Raw genomic sequence first — 20233 nt, 5'->3', positions numbered from 1 at the left:
ATGTTAGGTGTGAAGTCTCGTTTAGAATCTGTTTGTGTTTTGGTTTGGAGTCAGACTGGTTTTATTTCTAAAGTAGGAATTTATAAAACACCACGTTGACTAACTGTCTATAAATTGTGATAATATTACAATTGAGCATTGTTAACATGGATTTATGAAAGACCAATAATGTTTGACAAACTTTTTTGAGGATGTATTTTGTGGCATTGATGAGGTAGAACTAGTGATTGTGGTATATTTGCATTTCAGAAGGCTTTTTGAAAAGGTTCTACACAAGTGAGTAAAAAAAATTTAGAGTTTGGGAGATGAGTAACAATGTACTGGTGTGGATTGAAATTGATTTGTGGACAGAGTGGGAATAAACAAGTCATTCTCAGCATGGCAACTGTAATGGTGTGCAGCAAGGTTCAGTATTTTGGACCGTAATGGTTTACAATCTCTCTCTACATCAATTATTTGAATGTGAAACCAAATGAATAATTTTCAAATTTGCTGATGTCAATAATGTGTGTGAATGAAAGTTGTGAGGAAGGTGCAAGGAGGCTAGAACGGGTAGTTGAGCAGTCAGATAAGCAACAGAATGGCAGATTGAATACAAAAAAGGTAAAGCTGCCGTAGTCTTACCAGATGATATAGCTGCTCTGTCTATAATGTTTATTTCATTCAGTTACGGGATGAGGGTGTCGCTGGCTAAGCCAGCATTTAACTGCCCTCTAGGCAATTAGGGGTGCATAATAAGAGTCAACCACATTGTGGGTCTGGAATTGCATGTAGACCAGACCAGACCAGACCAGACCAGACCCGACCAGGTAAGGATGGCAGTTTCCTTCTCGAAAGGATGTTCGTGAACCTGATGGGTTTTTCCAACAATTTACAATGGTTTCATGGTCATCATTAGACTCTTAATTCCGGATTTTTTTTTTTCATTCAATTCAAATTCCAGCGTCTGCCATGGCAGGATTCGAACCCAGGCCCCCAGAACGTTACCTGGGTCTCTGGATTAACAGTCCAGTGATAATACTACTAGGCCATTACCTCCCCTATTTAAATGTGAGGTTATCCACTTTGGTAGGAAGAGTGGGAGTGCAGAGTATTTCTCAAACTGAGAGTTTGAGACGTATTGACTCCAGATTGTTCAATCCGTACAAATAGACTTTTGGAAGTTTTTTTTTTATTCAACCTAATCAAAAAGTGTTCTGACAAGCCTCTGGAATAGGTAGGACATGAACCTGGAATTCTTGGTCCAGAGGTAGGGACATTACCACTGTACCACATGAGGTTTTAAGGGTGTGGGCGTTATCTTCCAATCAGCCTGTTCAGAGATATTTAACACACCCGTGGAGCAGGTGGGACTTGAACTCAGGCCTTCTAGTCCACTGGAGAGGATAATACCAATGCACCATAAGAGCCCAAACTGAAGACTGGACAAAATGGTACACAAGTCCATTCAGCTGTGATAGCAAGGTTTGGCTGATAAGAGATTTTAAAAAAAACACTAGGCTGGTAATCTGTAGAGTTGATCTGATTGGATGGTGAGTCTAGAACTTGGGGATCCAGTTTCAGAATAAAAGAAAGCCTATTAAAGACTAGGATGGAGGTGGTTTTATTATTCAGATTTGGTGAGTTTTGGAATTTTGCTGCAGCAGGCTGTGGAAGCTCAGTAATTGAGTGTGTTCAAGATAGAAATAAATTGATTTGTGGACGCTAATGTCATCAAATGATATGGAGATTATGGAGAAAAATAGCATGAAGATACATGATCAGATGTGATCTGTTTGAATGATGGTGCAGGCTAAATGGCGCACTCCTATTTCTTAAGATCCCACTTACGTTTTACTTACGACTGATTTGATCATATTATTTAATATTAAGTGGATGTGTGGGAAGTAGAAAAAAAATGATCTTTGCATTTAAAGCAGTACATTTGGAGTGAACTGACTTCATAATAGAGATATGTGGCACGGAAACAGATCCTTTGGTCCAACTCATCCAGATATCCTTAAATCTAGTCCCATTTTGCCAGTATTTGGCCCATATCCTCCAAACCCTTCCTAGTCATATACCCATTTAGATGCCTTGTAAATGTTATTGTACCAGCCTCCACTTCCTCTGACAGTTCGTTCCATACATGCAGCACCCTCTGCGTGAAAAAGGTGCCCCTTGGATCCCTTTTAAATCTTTCCCTTCTCATCTTAAACCTATACCCTCTAGTTTTGGACTCCCTACCCCAAGAAAAAGACCTTGTCTATTTACCCTATCCATGTCCCTCATGATTTTAAAAACCTCTATCAATGCCATCCCTCAGCCTCCAATGCTCCAGGGAAAATAGCCCCAGCCTATTCAGCCTCTCTATAGCTCAAACCCGCCAACTTTGGCAACATCCTTGTAAATCTTTTCTTCGTCCTTTCAAGTTTCACAACATCTTTCCTATAGCAGAGAGACCAGAATTGTGTGCATTATTCCAATAGTGTCCTAACCAATGTCCTGTACAGCTGCAACATGACCTCTCAACTCCTATATTCAATGCAATGACCAATAAAGGCAAACATACCAAAACAAAAATGTCCTGTCTGTCTGTGACTCCACTTTTAAGGAACTATGAACCTGCACTCCAAGGTCTCTCTGTTCAGTAACACTCTCCAGGACCTTACCATTAAATGTACAAGTTCTGCCCTGATTTGCCTTTCCAAAATGCAGCACCTCAAATTTATCTGAATTAAACTCCATCTGCCACACCTTGGTCCATTGGCCTATCTGATCAAGATCCTGTTGTACTGTGAGATAACCTTCTTTGCTGTTCAGTACACCTCCAACCTTGGTGTCATCTGCAAGCCTACTAGCTATATCTTGTATGTTCACATCCAAATCATTTATATAAATGATGTAAAGCAGTGGACCCAGCAACAATCCTTGTGGCACAAGGTCACTGGTCCCAGGCCTTCAGTCCGAAAAGTAAGACACTATTTCCGATGCACAAAGCCATGTTGACTGTCCCTAATCAGTCCTTGCCTTTTCCAAATACATGTAAATCCTGCACCCTCAGTATTCCCGCCAACAACTCACCTGTCACTGATGTCAGACTCACCGGTCTGTGGTTCCCTGGCTTTCCCTTTCTTAATAGGTGGCACCATATCGGCCAACCGCCAGTCTTCCGGCACCTCACCTGTGTCTATTGATACAAATATCTCAGCGAGGGGCCCAGCAATCACTTCCCTGGCTGCCCACAGAGTTATAGGGTCCCGGGGACTTTACCACCTTTATGCATTTTAAGATATCCAGCTATTTATTACCCCATGTTCTATATCTTTCTCCACAGTAAAAACTGATGCAAAATACTGGTTTAGTATCTCTCCATCTGTTGTGGTTCCACACATAGGTGGCCTTGCTGATCTTTAAGGGGCCCTATTTTCTCCCTAGTTACTGTTTTGTCCTTAATATATTTGTAGAGTCCCTTGGAATTCTCCTTAAGCCTATTTGCCAAAACGATTTCATTTCCCCTTTTTACCCTCCTGATTTCCCTCCTAAGTATACACCTACTGTCTTTATACTTTTCTAGGGATTCATTTGATTGCTGTTGTCTATACCTGACATATGCTTCCTTCCTTTTTCTTAACCAAAACCTCAATTTCTCGAATCATCCAGCATTCCCTACACCTATCAGCCTTGCCCTTCACCCTGACAGGAATATACTGTCTGTGGACTCTATCTCATTTTTGAAGGCTTCCCATTTTTCACCCATTTTTCACCCATCCCTTTCACCTGTGAACATCACCCCACCCCACCCAACCAGCTTTTGAAAGTTCTTGCTGAACACCATCAAAACCGGCCTTTCTCTAAATTAGAACTTTTAGATGAGGTCAATCCTTTTCCGTCAATATTTTAAAACTAATAGAATTATGGTCACTGGCCCCAAAGTGCTCCCCCACTGACACCTCAGTCACCTGCCCTGCCTTATTTCCCAAGAGTAGGTCAAGTTTTGCACCAACCCTAGTTGATACATCCACATACTGAATCAGAGAATTTTCTTACACTTAATAAAGTCCTTTCCATCCAAGCCCTTAACACTATGGCATTCCCAGTCTACGTTCACTAAATTCACTGGCTGTGGAGGCTAGGGCATTGAGTACATTTAAGACTGAGATAGATAGGTTCTTGATTATCAAGGGGATCAAGGGTTACAGGGAGAAAGCAGGAAAATGGAGTTGAGGAACTTATCAGCCACGATTGAATGGTGGAGCAGACTCGATGGGCCGAATGGCCTAATTTCTGCTCCTATGTCAGAATCCCTACAGTGTGGAAACAGGCCCTTCAGCCCAACAAGTCCACACCAACACAAAGAGCATCCCACCCAGACCTATCCCTCTAATCCACACATCCCTGAACACTACGGGCAATTTAGCATTGCCAATCCACCTAACCTGCTCATCTTTGGACTGTGGGAGAACGTGCAAACTCCACACAGACGGTCGCTCGAGGGTGGAATCGAACCTGGGTCCCTGGTGCTGTGAGGCAGCAGTGCTAACCACAGCCACCGTGCCGCCCCTTATGTTTTATGTTTAGAAAGTTAAAATACCCTACTATGACCATCCTATTATTCTTCTAGATAACTGAGATCTCCTTACAAATTTGTTTCTCGATTTCCAGCTGACAGTTGAGGGATGGGAATGTCTATATTGCAATCCCAATAAGCTTATTGTCTCTTTCCTATTTCTCAATTCCACCCAAATAGCTTCTCTGGACATATTCCCAGGAATATCCTCCCTAAGTACAGCTATAACGTTACCTCTCTAATAAAAAACACCACTCCCCTCCTCCCTTGCACCCACCCCCTCCCATCCTTCCTTTAGCATCTATACCATGGAATATTTAAGCTGCCAGTCCCATCCATCCCTAAGCCACGCCTCTGTAACTGCTATGATATCCCGGTCCCATGTTCCCACCCATGCACTAAGTTCATCTGCGTTACCTATTAGGCTTCTTGCAATGAAATAAATGCAGTTTAATTTATCAGTCCAACCTCATTCTCTGCTTTTTCCTGCCTGCCCTAACTGTTTGACTTGCTCCTCTTTTCCAACTGCACCAGTCTCAGACTGATGTTTTTCCTCACTATCTCACTGGCCTCCCCTCCCCCCACCCCACTCTTAATTTAAATCCTCCCGAGTTAATCTAGCAAATCTCCCTGCCAGTATATTAGTCCCCTTCCAATTCAGGGGCAATCCGTCCTTCTTATACAGGTTGCTTCTACCCTAGAAGAGATCTCAATGATCCAAAAATGTGAATCCTTGACCCTTCACCAGCTCCTCAGCCATGCATTCATCTGCTGTATCCTCCTGTTCCTACCCTAACTACTTGTGGCACTGGGAGAAATCCAGATATCACTACCCTTGAGGACCTCCTTTTTTAAATTCCTGCCTAACTTCCAATATGCTGTCCTCCAGAATCTAATCCTTTTCTCTTCTATGTCGTTTGTTCCAATGTGTACATTACAACCTCCTACTGGTTTCACTTTCTTTTGAAAATATTCTGCACCCTATCCACGAGAGCCTTGATCCTGGCACCAGGGAGGCAATACACCATTCTGATGTCTTGCTGTCGGCTGCAGAAACATCTGTCTGTACCTCTGACTAGAGAGTCCCCTATCACAATCGATCGTTGGAGATGATTTCCTCGAATTTTTGGAGCAACAATTTACTGTTTTATGAGCTATTGCATTGTTTGGAACCTTGAGGGGGTGGGTGGAAGAGAATCAAAACAATGGCACTTTAAAAAGGAGGAAGACAGACAAAGACAGTGACCACATGGGCAGTGTATCAAATGGAGAAATAAACCTGCACTGATGCAGCAGTGAATCTACACAGCTGGCTGTTCTGCTGTTTGATTTAAAGTTTCCCTGGATATCAGACTTCATCCAGGAAAAAAAATAACACAGCAAAATTCACAGCTGACCTTGGAGAAACCTGTATGGGAGAGCTCACAGCACAAGAGCAGCGAAGTGGCTTTTTAACTTGTAGCCTTAATGTTTTTTTGTTTGTAAATCTACACGTGTGAGTAGAGTAGGTTTTTTTGATTATATATTTTAAGAAATCTGTCTCTTGATTAACCTTTAAAATTATAAAACACAAGTACTAAGTTAGCCTGGAGTAGTTTTTCACAGCAGTAAGACTATGCTATTTTCTGGGTCTGTAGATTGTTAAGGTGCAAAGATAACCTTTAGTAGAGTGATATACTTTTCCTGACAGATGTGGGAGATTAGGGAGAGTTTCTTTGTTACTGAGTTCATGACACTATGGTCCTCAATCTCTCCTTTGCCTAAGGCATGGTTACCCTTTGATTAAGCCGCCTCCCTCTAGTGAGAGAGTAGCTCTATGGTCTGGTAAGATTATGGTGACTTTACCTTTTTACAGTTTGTCAAATAAAGAGATGGCCATGATGAGTTTCTTGGAGGAGCTCTATAAATATGTATGTTCTTAAGCATGTGATTGTGTTATAACAGTTCTTTTCAGTTTTGCCTTTACTGTTTGTTTTTTGTCCTGTAGCCTTGATTGGTGTCCTTCTGTTCTGTTCCCTTCTCAGTTTAAAAGGAATTGTATTTTTGGGATTGCCTGATTCTAAGTGTTGCAATGGGAGATGTCTGTACATTGACTGCCTTCTGCCATTTTAGATTTTTAACTGACCAGATCACTGAAAGTGAGTATCTTATCAGTGAAAAGCTACGGTGCGAAATGTCTGCCCCACCTGTTTTTAAGGTGGAAAGCAAGCAAAAGCGATTAAAAGAGATTATTTTACTCTTCATGTTTTGCACAGAATTGCATTCCTTTCCCAAAATGTTATCTATACTTGATTATCCTTGTGTGAATATTTGGAAACTGTAGACCAGGAATAATGATACAGACGTGAGCCTATATTCCACAACTTTTGTGATAGTGTGTCGATCGTGGCACCAGACAACTTTTTGGGACTCCTGTGTAGTTTGCTCCGTTGGTCTATTTCAAAATATTTAGAGAATGTGATTCTGGTTATGAACATGTTGTCGTCTTTGTTTCCACGTTCCAGATTTTGGTGTAAGTGCATTTTTGGCAACAGGAGGTGACATGACCAGGAATAAAGTCAGGAAGACTTTTGTGGGCACACCTTGCTGGATGGCACCTGAAGTTATGGAGCAGGTGAGGCAGCCTATATTCACATCCGAACATCTCAAAATTCTTCTTAATTTTCTCAAACTTTTGGAACTGTAAAGAACGTGCATCTGAAGTTGCAAAAAAATAATGATTCCAGATTCATCAAATTAGCCTCAACAAGTGATGGGTGGGCTGTTACAGTTTTCCACAGGAAAAGAAAACGTGTTCAGGGCTTTTTACTGTGGTTGTCATTGTTGTGCTTGTTCCAACTAGAACTGATACTTACGGACTTTGGATGAAAATGACAATAGGTTAGTAGTGATGCCCATTGATGGCTTATAGCTTGCCAAGATACTCAAATGAAGTGTAGCAAGGTGCTAGAGGAATGCATTTGCCAATCACAGTACCCCTAATCCCTTCAGACAGGAGGAGAAAATTGAATCTAAAACATTTCTGATCTCAAACTATGTATACTTTTTTCAAAAAACAAAGGCAAGCGTAAGTAATATACTGCACCCATTGTTATTTCAATGTCACTTTGAGCCGAGGGCTTTATCTTTGATTGCTGGTGATAGTTACTGAGTCGAAGTCATACGGTATAGAAGAGGCCATTCAGCCCATCGAGTCTACACCAACAAGAAAATCCCACCACCTATTTACACTGCGGGCAGTCCCCAGGCTGCGAATGGGTTCCATTTACAAGTCAGTTTGTACACCAGTCAGAACGCAATGCTTGATAATATAAAATAGTGTTCATACATTGGATCATTAAAATTAAGCCATTGTATGGGATGACATTCACAAGTAGGAGCATTTGTAAGTTGGATGTTCAGAAGTCAACAGCCCCCTGTAATCTACTATCCAGCACTTGGCCCATAGCCTTGGACATTAGAATATTACAACTTTCATCCATGTACTTTCTAAAGGCTGAGGTTTCCCACCTCCAGTGCCTTCCCAGCTAGTACATTCCAGATTCCACTGCCCTGTTTTCTTCCCTTAATCCCCCTCATTCTCCTGCCTTCACCTTTTTTAAATTATATCTCTTCGCTATTGATGCTTCAACTAAACAGAACAGCTGCTTCTTATCCACACTGTCCATGCTCCTCAATCTCATAAATCTCAATCAGGTGCCCGTCAGCCTCCTTTGCTCTAAAGAGTATCCAGTCTCTCTCCACAGCTAAATTGTTCCACCTGGACAACATCCTGGTGAAACTTCTCTGCATCACGTCCTTTTCTGTAGTATGGCAACCAGACTGCACACAGTACAGTGGCTGTAACCTAACTAAAATTGTGTACAGCAGCTTTACTCAACTTGTTTTTATCTCAGCAAAATTGTTTTGGCAGCTCTGATTTGAGGGAAAAAAATGTTCTTTTATATTCTCTATATTCTTTCTGCCCCAAAATAATTGCAACCATTAAGGAAATCCCCAAATTGTTACACTGCAAGAGGAGGCCATTCAGCCCATTGTCTGTGACATATCTCCAAATGAGCACTTGCCTAGTGCCATTTCCTGCCTGTCCCCTGTAAGCCTGCATTTATTTGAAAAGAATTTTTTTTTTCACCTAATACCTCAGTTGATCTATGGGGCAGTTCATTCCGGACTTGAACTGCTCATTGCATGAAAAGATTTTTCCTCATCGTTTCTGCCTATTTTACTAATTATTTTACAGCTGTGCCCTCTCATTCTCTTTCTCTGGAAATCAACTAGTGGAAATATTCTCTTGCTGTTTACTTTGTTCAGACTGGTCATGATTTTGAATTTTTGAATTGCATAACCTCTCAGCCTTCCCTTCTCCAAAGAGATGTATGGAACATGCCTGAGAGGGTGGTGGAGGCAGGTACACTCGCAACATTTAAGAAACACCTGGATGAGTACATAGTTAAAATGCCAGGGTATAGGCTATGGATCAAGTACAGGTAAATGCAATTAGTATAGTTTAGTGTGTGTTAGTTGGTACAGACATGGTGGGCTGAAGGGCCTGTTTCTTTGCTGTATGTCTCTGACTGCATGGAAGAGTCTCAGCTTCTCCAATCTGTCTTCATAACTGAAGTTCCTAATCCCCAGAACCATTGTCCTAAACCTGCCTGTACTCTTTCCAAAGCCTTCACACCCTGAAGTGCAATGTCCAAAACTGGATCAGTACTCCAACTGAGAATGTACCAGTATTCAGTCAGATCAACAGAATTTCCTCCTCTTTATACTCTGTAGGCTTTGTTCACAGGGGTAAACCTGATATGTAATTAACTGCTCTCTTCACCTGTCAATCACCTTTTTAATGAAATATAAATGTTCACGTACTCCCCTTTGCATTGTTTCCTTTATACTATCTTTCCATGTTCTTTCAACCAAAATGTCGCACTTTTCTGGCTTGAACTTTATCTGCCACCTATCAGTCTACTTCAACTTGTCAGTGCACTTTGAAGCTCTCCACTGTCCTTTTCATATAATCTGCAAATGTAATCCCCTCAAAAGATTTTTAAATTTTCTCAAACATTTGATTTGGGGGAAAAAAGTGCATTTGAAGTTGTATAAACAGATTCCAGATTCAGTCTTTGACCTCAAGTGATGGGTGGGATAAATACTTCTGAATTTATTGGAGAAATCTGGTGAAAGTCTTTTTTTGTTCTATATAAAAGCATAGAAACTAAGAGCAGGAGAAGGCCATTCAGCCTTTCAAGTTTGTTCAGCCATTTAATGATCATAGCTGACCTTCTGTCTCAATGAGCAGCTGTATGGTCTGGTAAGACAATACAACTTTACCTTTTGTTATTATTGAAATCTGCCATTCTGTTGTTTAGTTATCTAACTTCCAAATTTCATACCATCTACAAATGTAAAGGTAAGATTTAGCGTCTTGCTTTTTTTTTTCCACATAGCAGGAGGAAATCTTTTCTGACCTGCGTTCTTCCCTCACTTCCACCTTTCGCCACCTGTGCTGCAACGTGTAAGGATCTTTATTTTCAGCTATTGTCATTAATTTTCCAATCTTTCCTCCCATTAACTTCATCACTGAAATCAAGTTTTATGCTGTCTGTTACTCGACCCCTCTTCACAGAACCTCTAAACTGTGGAACAACTCGGCTGTCTATTTTTCCTTCAATGTACCATAGCAAATTAAAGCCCACACTTGGAATTGCTTATTCACTGACTACTGATTTCTCATTTTTTCATCTCGTGCTAGTGTCCTATATTATACTTTGGTCCTGACTTCAATTTCTTCATTTAAAATTGACTTGAGTTTAAAAGGAAGATGATTGAGCAATGTATGATCCAATTATGCAAATATTTGAAACTTCACGATAATTCTATCATTGATTTGCCTCAACAGGTTAGAGGCTATGACTTCAAAGCAGACATTTGGAGTTTTGGAATTACAGCCATCGAACTAGCTACAGGAGCAGCTCCTTATCATAAATACCCACCAATGAAGGTAACCATTGTTGCCACATCCAGTAATTGCAGTTTTTCATTCAAACCTGTTGATCATTAAGTGTTTTTTTTTTGTATTTGCTTGCTCTACAACAATCTTGCTCCTGATCTGTCAATTGAATTGGATCGTAATCTGCTTTAAATGTTCACTTACTTTTCACTTAAAAATTGCTACGGTCCCTGTCTCAGCAGCTGTCTATAGCAATGCAACTTTTAAGTCATCAGGGTATCCAAATGTGCTTCACAGCCAATGATGTACTTTTAAAAGTATAGTCACCATTATAATGTACAGAATAACCTTACATTTCTCCTAACCCCTCTCCCCTTGCTCTTTCGGTGACTATTTAAAGTTGATTAGCCCTCATTATTGACGACATAGTCTTGGTTATTGACTTCCCCAACCAGAGTGATTAGCATTTACTTCTTAAAATTCTTAATTTCAAAAACTTTCATTAAATCTTTCTTTTCTGTTACAACGAAAATAACCCCAGGTGTCTTATAACAATTGTCACCCGTCCCTGGCACCTGCACACTCTCTCTCTATTTTGGAAAATATATCAGAGGTGCTTTTTATTCTTTAAATGTTATTGTTCTATCTATTGCTTTGCTTTCTCATTAAGAATGTGTTTAATTTCACTTCCTGTTGCAGTTTGTGAAAGAAATTTATCGTGATTTCAGATTGTCCCAAAGGCAGTGGAATAATTTTGTAATGTAGTGGTGGATTTGCCCGTAGCGGGGCCTGACAAAATAGAATTGTGATCTGAGTTTAATTTATTTTTAATGTTGCCCAAACAATAAATATTTACCAGGACTCTGATCTTCTTTGAAGTATTGCCATAAAATCTTTTATGCCCATCAGACCGTGTTTCAGGTCCCATCCAAAGGAAGATAGCTTGACAGTGCTACATACTCTGCACTTTTGCCACAGGTTGTGCTCAAGTCTCTGGTATGAATCTTGAACTCTCAAACTCCATTCTAAGTGCTGCCATTGAGCCATGGCTGACATCTTTTATTCTTCAAGGGTCTCTTGCAGTTTGCCAAATGCCTTGCTTCTGTGACATACATTTAATATCCTGTTCCCTGTATCCAAGCCCAAATCATCATGAGCACATAGTAAATGAAATAAACCGAGCACCGACACTGATGTATGTCACATCAAGCCCTCTTCTAATCAGTTATTAGCACCTGTTTAAATATAGCCCTTTACTTTCAATCAACTTTTTAACTATTCTATTACACAGTTCTTGTATCATATGCCACGATTTATTTGTTAACCTCCCATGAGATATCGCCTGATTCATTTTTATGCTACCTTTTATTACCCTTTATTCATTTATTTTGGTAATTTTGTCATTTTGTTTTTGTTACCAAATATGTTTTGGCTTTAACAGAGATCTGCATTAGCTACTTTGATTAATCAATATTTCTAAACATTCAAAACACATGATTTTCAGTTCATTCAAAACCCAGTGTCTCTTGTTGCTTTTTCACCATATTACCTGCATGATCATAAGATAGGATTCTGAGCTCGATCCTCAGTAAGGCTCTTCCTACTGTAGTAATAAATATCTTTCAGATACACATCAGTTTACATATTTCCAATATTTGTCTTTTTCTTTTTGATCTCAGTGGCATTTCACTTGGGAGACATTGGAAGCAGAGTTTTGAATAGTCTAAATACAAGTTAAATATTGTCCAGAAAATGATTTTTGGATGTAGTATGTGAATACTTTGGAATTTCAGCTTATTAACTGTAATATACTCGAGGGATAAAGATGAGTTGGTGAACAGTGACAGAGCAGTAATGTTACTTAACTAGTAATAAAAGGCCCAATTCTCTGAGACACAAGTTCAGAAATACCATGAAGTAGTAAGAACTACTGATGCTGGAGTCAGAGATAACAGTGTGGAGCTGGAGGAACGCAGCAGGCCACACTGCATCAGAGGAACAGGAAAGTTGGCGTTTCAGGTCAGGACCCTTCTACCCGAAACGTCAACTTTCCTGTTCCTCTGATGCTGTCTGGCCTGGTCTGTTCCTCTAGCTCCACACTGTGTTATTTCAGATATACCATGACAGGTGGGGAAGTTTCAACTCAAGGAATTAATATATCTGAAATAAACTTACCCATTCACGATAACTATGAAGCTACCAGTTTCTGTTTTATAAACTAGAACAAAGGAAATCTGGTTCAGTAATGTTGTTGTATTTCTATATTTGTTAAGTGTGTGGCTGTCACTGACTAGGCCAGCACTTACCACCTGTTCTGCTTGCTACTGTTCCTTCCTTTTGACAGCATAAAACCCATCATATTTCCCCACACTTCCAGTTCTGAAGATCAGTCATATTGGACTCGATAGGCTAATTCTTTCTCTTCACAGATGCTGACTGATTTGTTAAGCTTCTCCAGCACTTTTTTAAATTTCACATCTGCAGTATCTGCAGTTCTTTGCTTGTATACTATTTCATTGTCTGATTTATTTGAACAATTTTATTTGTCTGTACTATTATGTAACAATAACTGACTTCCCAAAACCTATCTAGCTGTCTGTAGCACCAGCCAGAAGTGTGATGGATTTCTTCTTTTTCCTGTGTCTTTCCATACAGCACCACCACCAGCCCCACACCCCTTTCCCCCAACGATTCCATGACTCCAAGATTACATAACTTTTATAAACTTGGTTAAACATTCTCTTTCAGCCACTTTTAATGTTCTTTCCTTCATTAGGTTTTAATGTTGACTCTTCAGAATGATCCTCCCTCATTGGAGACAGGTGTACAGGATAAGGAAATGGTCAAAAAGTATGGGAAGTCCTTTAGGAAGATGATTTCACAATGTCTGCAGAAAGACCCAGAGAAAAGGTAAAAAATCGCTGTATGCTTGCTCTTGTTTACATATTCTTTGAGGTCGGCAATTTTAAAATATACTCAGGATCAATGAATTAAGGCAGTATAATTCTGAATTATGCTTGAGCAGTATGGTTTGGTTTCAGTGATGATCAATGTAAGCATTCTGCTTATTGCTGTAAAATTATTGTGTAAACAGTTTTTAAAAAAAAAAAGTCTATTTTGCTATGATTATGTGGAAGAGTGAATTATTCTTTTCCTTGTTCCACTCCTCTCCTGGTTTAAAAAAAATTAAAAGGGGAAGTAATATTGCAAATTAGAAACCCAAATTAGACTGTAGCTCACATAGCTCAGGATCAGAAACAAGTCAACCAAATTCCTTAAATACCAAATGAAGAACTAGATAATTGCAAGCAAAACCTACTCAAGCAAAGATATAAAGAAAAGGGAAAGCAATGGCTATTATCCTGTTCAAATCCATTACCTTTTTACACCCACAAATTGGATCACTGAAAGTCAATGCAATATTGTTGCATGCTGTAGCCAGTATCTTTTGTGGTGTTCTTTCCAAAATGTTCATGTGATGTATATTATGTGTCCAATCTATGATATAGTATAGTCATAGCACAAAGAGGCAATCAGTGAAATGGCAAAAACAGAGGACGCTGTTAAGAAATTGGCAAGACAGTCTAGATACACATCACTGGCCACAATGAGAAAGGAGACCTGAAACTGACGGAAATGTGAACAGAAATAGAATTGATAGTTTTTAGGCAATGAGGAGAATTTGAGATTTAAAATGGGCAATTAAACCCTAGGAAGTAGTCAATCAATTCAGAAGTGCCATTATGCAATGAACTCTGCCAAACGCCATGATAAAGTATTGAAAACCAAAAGTGATCCATAAAATTCGGAGGGAGATACAGATCAAATAGAGGGTGTTGTATTGATCATAAGACCTTTAAGCCTAGTGATGAATACATTGGTAAATTGTGGAGTATCAGACAATATCCCTGGCCCTACACTTCCTTGGAACATCTGGATGATAAGGACACCTACATTGGACTCATTTATTGACTTTAGCTTTGCCTTCAACACCATAATTCAAACCAAATTCCTCTCCAAACTCCAAGACCTAGCGCTCTGCTACCCCCTCTACAACTGGATCCTGGACCCCCCTGACCTGCAGACCACAATCAGTAAGGATAGCCAACAATACCTCCTCCACACCAGTGCCCTGCAAGGCTGTGTACTCGACCCTTATGGTACTCCTAATCACACTCACTCCTGTGTACCAAATTCAGCACTAATTCCACTTAGAATTTGCTGACGACACCACCATAGTGGGTCAAATCTCAACCAACAACAAGACAGAGTACAGGAAAGAGATCGACAGCTTAGTGGCATGGTGTAAAGACAATCTGCCCCTCAATGTTAGCAAAATGAAGGAGCTGGTCATTGACTTAAGGAAGCAGAGTGGAAGTCTGTATCAATGGTACTGAGGTGGAGGTGGTTGAGAGCTTTTAAGTTGCTCGGAGTAAATATCTATCCTGGTCCATCCACGTCAATGCTACAGTCAAGAAAGCACACCAATGCCCCAACGTCCTTAGAAGGCTAAGGGAATTAGGCATGTCCACAATGACGCTTACCAATTTTTATAGATGCACCAAAGAAAACATCCTATCCCAATGCATCACAGCTTGGTATGGAAACTGCTGTGCCCAAGACCACAAGAAATTAGAGCTATGAATGCAGCTCAGTCCATCACAAAAACCAGTCATCCTTCTATTGACTCTGTCCACATGTTCCGTTGTCTCAGGAAAGCAGCCAACATAATCAAAGACTCCTACCACCCCAGTTATACTCTCTAACACCCTCTTCCATCAGGCAGAAGATACAAAAATTTGAAAACTAACCAACCGATTCAAGAATGGCTTCTTCCCCACTGTTATCAGACTTCCAAATGGACCTCTCATACATTAGAGTTGATCTTTCGCTGCACTTTAGCTGTAGCACTATATTCTGTTCTATTACCCTGATATGCTTATGTAAGGTATGATTTGTCTGATTAGCACACAAAGCAGTACTTTTCACTGCATCTTGGTACATGTGACAGCAATAAAATGAATTAAATCAAAGGTAAATTTGTATCTATTGTCTGGAATAGACTGACGAAATATGACGTAGATTGAGAGTAAAAAAGATCAGGACAAACTAATTTGAGAGTTTCACCTGTTTCAGATTTGGGGATGATAACATACTAAAATCTTTAAAAGAAATGGAGATTTCCCATTCTATTAGAATGGATCTAGTCGCCGCCTTTCCCTCTCTTGCCCCACCACTCCCATTCTCCCCTCCATTTCATAAGGGGAAAATGTATGTTTACTATAACAAAACTGTGGTTGTGAGACTAATTGGTTAGCTGTTCAGAGTGCTAGATAGGTGCAATGAACAGAACAGCCTTCTGTGCATGGATTCTGTAAAGCTCACAATGTTCCTGGCCTTTGTGGTGCTTTGGTGACAGCTCCAGAAAAGACAGTAAATTATTATTGTGCTTGTTATTGTCCCAAGCTCAGGATTACTGAAATTCTCGTTATTTGCCATTTCAATTCTCGTGAAACCATAAACCATTTGCACTTCTTTTATGGAAGTTTTAAAAGCTTTTTTTAATGGATTGAACTGTAAACTATAATTCATGGTTAGAAATCCATTTGGCTTTGTGTAAGAGTTATGTTGTTGAACATTCTGGAACAATGCACTAAAGCTCATGCAGCATCCTACTCTTGTCAAAGGTGACCTTACTGTAGGCAGTGTAATCATCAACCTGACCCAATGGATATGTATAGAGATTCCACCTCTGCATTTCTTTGTTCATTTATTCATGATGATCTTTTAAACCTATTTTGTAAACTAGTGTCTGGTGTAATCAGTGGCTCCCTATTAATGTGGAAGTACTGCTCAGTATGTTGAAAAAAGTTATGGAAAAATTAGGTGCAAACACCATCTTAGGAGTATGAAAAAAGCACTAAGTTCCATAAATAGCTTATAAAAATGAAATATTTTGTTTGCCAGAGATCTGAAACAAGCAAAATAGAGGAAAAACTAAGCATATCGGTGAACACCTTACGAAAGGTCATTGCTCTGAAAAGTTAACTGTTTCTCTTTCCACATATGTTGTCAGGCTTCCTGAGTTTTAACAGTATATTTTATTTTACTTTGGTAGCTTTTCTGTTTATCTCTACCTCCAACCCCGCTTTCCTGATTTTTTCCATGTCTCAATCATTTGATTGGTATGGATGAAAGGTTTTTCTTGTGTGCACTATTTTGAATCCCATTTTAGACATTTTCTAAAAATCTGGACAAGTTGATTACACACTTTTTTGCAGCAACTGGGACTTGAACTCAGGTCTCCTGTTCCAGAGAAAGCCAGTACACACCACAAGAAAGTATTTTTGATTATCCTGTTCACATGTCTTATGTCACACCTCTAGAGCAGATGGGACATGAACCATGCCTCCTAGATGAAAGGCAGGAACACTACCACTGGATCACGAGGCTTTTATAGGTATATGTATTCAAATAAATTGACTTTTTTCACACCTGTGGAACAGATGGAACTTGAATCTGGCCTCCTTGCTCAGAGTTAGGAATATTACCACTGCAAAAGAAGAAATCCCATCATGTCTTTTATTCAAGTGCCTTCTTTGTTGTGCCACTAATCTGTTACTGATCCAACACTTGTAAAATTATATCATACCTTTCTATTTGCTGTATTATAATTTGTCCCCTAGCTTTTGAGCTTGATGTCTGACTAACCAATTTGCCTGGATCAACTTTATCAATTGTTTGTCCATTTTAAAGTATTCGTGTGCATCTATGTTGAGAGTGAATGCAGTCATCTGTGCCTTCAGTGAAAAGAAAGTAAACTAAGCAATCAGCTTCAGCAAACCTGAGAAACGCCTCCAAAGTTGTTATATTTAGCCTTGTGTCTCCAGAATATTAACCTGACCGTGTTTGAAGTAAACCATCTTGCTATTCTTTAAAGTTACCAGCATCTGTACTGATTCTTCACCGTATATTAGAAGAGAATATATTTGAAACATTTTGAAGATGAGACATTTCTGTTTGCTATTGTCAAAATGAGAATTTCCCTGTGCTGGGTGGTGATGATTTTTTTTTTTGCAGGTTTGTTTAATGCGTGGAAATCTGCATTCCTCCATTGAAGGGATGTCTTCTGCTGACTTCAGCTGTTTATTTAGCCAGTAATGCATTCTGTTGATTACAATGCCTTCCAATTGACTTTCATGATTACACAAAATGCCTATATTTTAAAATTCCCTCCAGAATTGCACACAGATTCTTTTTAAATCTGACAACAAAGACCATGTCAAATTTTGAAAGCTGACAAGATTTTCTATTGAACTAAGATCATTGATCCCGTATAATTTCTTTCATAATTTTCCCCATTCTTGGTCCCTGTTGACAACATCTGTTCGAGTTGTGAAAACTATTGGAGTATTTCCCTCTGGTTTGTCGCAGGGAAAATCATGATAAAAGTTCTTAAATCACCTACTTCCTGTGGCTGTGAATATACTCCGGGTGACTGAATGCCTGTAGATCTTCCAGAGGAACCTCTGACATGGTCTTTGTTGCCAGACAGAGTGGGAGATCTGAAACAGATGCCTTCACATCTATATAGGAAGTGAGCAGATAGTGTGATATCTCCCGTGTTACTCTGTATCTTTACGACAGTGGTTATTCATCTCGAAGATCAACTACCCTTTTGCCCACTTGGTGTTAGTATTAAATACTGTCAATGAGAACTTCCTAGATCTTGATTACTTCCATGCTGAAACTAAACTAACTTCCAAAGATAATACCAGCAGAAAATACAGGAAAAACCTAACTGCATCTTTGGAGAGAAGGTTTATGTTTCAGGTCAATTGACTTATCTGACCTTCATAAATATACATGATCTACAACTTGTTGATAATTACAATATAATCCGCTATGCACCAAATTTGCAAACCACTCTTATTGTTTTTAATCTTTGAATAGAAGATAATTACCCTGTCCTTGAATGTTGCTGAAACAAAGCTCATCAAACAATATCTAGCCGGCTAAATATTCCACCACCCGTCTATGTTGAAGGATAGATTGTGGAATATGTTGAAGACTTCCTGTACCTTTGCAGCCATCCCTCTCAAAGCGCCATCTTTGAGATCCAAAATAGTATTAGCTCTGGCAGTTCAGTTGTCAGCCAACGCTGACAGTGTTTGACAACCAAGACCCCTGCAATTCAATGGAAATCTACTGCGTGGCACATATTTTGACATCGCACTCCTGTATTTCTGTTGTCTTTGTATCAGAAATATGTAAGAGCACTGAAAAAAAAAAAAAAAATTTCCATCAACAGTGCCTTTTGGTACATCCTCTGGATTCAATGGGTGGGCAATGGAACAAGCACCAGTATCCTACTTGTAGCTAGTCTGCCACAGACAAAACTCCCAGAAAATCATGGACAGGATATCCTGTCTAGTTGGCTGAAAATCATTTGAGGTTTAGGAAGTTCAGTGAACGCTCAAATGCCTAGCAATCAAAGGATGGATAAAGGACATTGTTGGAAAGCGCTCTGAAGCTCTCCTTGAAATGCGACAGTGTTGACCTTAATGGTTATCTGGCATGAACAATCCAAATTAACTTGTGTTCTCTAACACACATGAATGTAGAAAAAGTTTACCATGCTTGAGACATGCCTTTTGCTAATTGACCAGGTTCAGCAAATCAAGGAATACCCAATATTATTGTTTATCTCTCCTAATTGGTAATTTTCTTTAATTTCAGGCCTACAGCAGCAGAATTTTTAAAGCACAAGTTTTTCCAAAAAGCTAAGGTAAACTAGCAAATCTGTATTATATCTGTTCACTAAACATCACAATTGGGCTGGCAAATGTTGATCTGTTTTTTTCTTGGCAGTTTAATGAATGAATGTAGCGTTATAATCAGAGCTGACGGTAACACTGATAAGTCAAGTCTCGGAGTGAAACTTGATTTGGTAGACCAAAAGTTTCATTTTTGCACTTTGGTTAACATGATAGTCAGTCACTGAAAATTTTCATACAAGGATTCCAGAGTAATGTTAACAAAAGAACATGAGTTTTTTTTTTGCACAGAAATTTTAAAAAATAATAATTTGGAAAAATCTTAACGTAAGCAATAAACATTCTTTACTTGATCCAAGTAAAATTATCAGTCTTCCTCTCTTCATTGTTTAATTTCTTAGTCAACTGATAAGGGCATAAGTGTTTCCATTAGCAACTTTCTCTCATGCCTTTTTCCATCTTTCCCCAAGCTACACTGCCACAGGATTTTCTCACTGAACTTCCTTTTTGAAACATCCTGGGGATTTTTCCAGTTAATTTGACTGTTTTTGAGCAGTTAAGCAGCATGTTTGACATGGATTCCTTTTTTGGATTTAGCCCCCTCCGGTCATGAAAACTCAATTTAGTGAACACTTCAGCCATTATCTCATAAGGTAACTTGTCCAGTAATTTAGCGCAAGTCTCATGAGTTTTTGGGAATGCTGTTGTGACCCAATTTTTAAATAAAAATTGTTTCAGACATTTTTTGTTTAAAAAAAGTAACCTTTACAGGACTGAAAACCAAAAAATTATTTATCTCTACTTTATAGCCCAAATTCCTAAATAATAACATAATATAAGCTTTCATCACAGTAGAAATCAACTTTTCTGCATGTATTAATGGGAAGAAGGTGTTGCTGCCAAAATCGATATTTATTGCCCATCATTTATTGCCCATCATTTATTGCCCATCATTTA

At 39.2% G+C, this 20233-nt stretch overlaps 1 protein-coding gene across 1 annotated transcript in view; it reads left to right on the top strand.

The window, feature by feature from the left end:
• The window catches only part of LOC109915135 (oxidative stress responsive kinase 1), a 173310-nt gene that overhangs the window by 99888 nt on the left and 53189 nt on the right, over positions 1 to 20233 (top strand). Inside the window, exons 6-9 of the mRNA XM_048596170.1 lie at positions 7054 to 7163; positions 10449 to 10550; positions 13276 to 13409; positions 19239 to 19287. Of these exons, the coding sequence (XP_048452127.1) occupies positions 7054 to 7163; positions 10449 to 10550; positions 13276 to 13409; positions 19239 to 19287 (395 nt within the window). The remainder of the gene's footprint in view (positions 1 to 7053; positions 7164 to 10448; positions 10551 to 13275; positions 13410 to 19238; positions 19288 to 20233) is intronic.

This window comes from Rhincodon typus, chromosome 4, assembly GCF_021869965.1.
Source record: "Rhincodon typus isolate 14 chromosome 4, sRhiTyp1.1, whole genome shotgun sequence".
Lineage (NCBI taxonomy): Eukaryota > Metazoa > Chordata > Chondrichthyes > Orectolobiformes > Rhincodontidae > Rhincodon > Rhincodon typus.
Note: the sequence above shows the minus strand (reverse complement) of the source record. Positions and strands in the feature narration are given on the sequence as shown.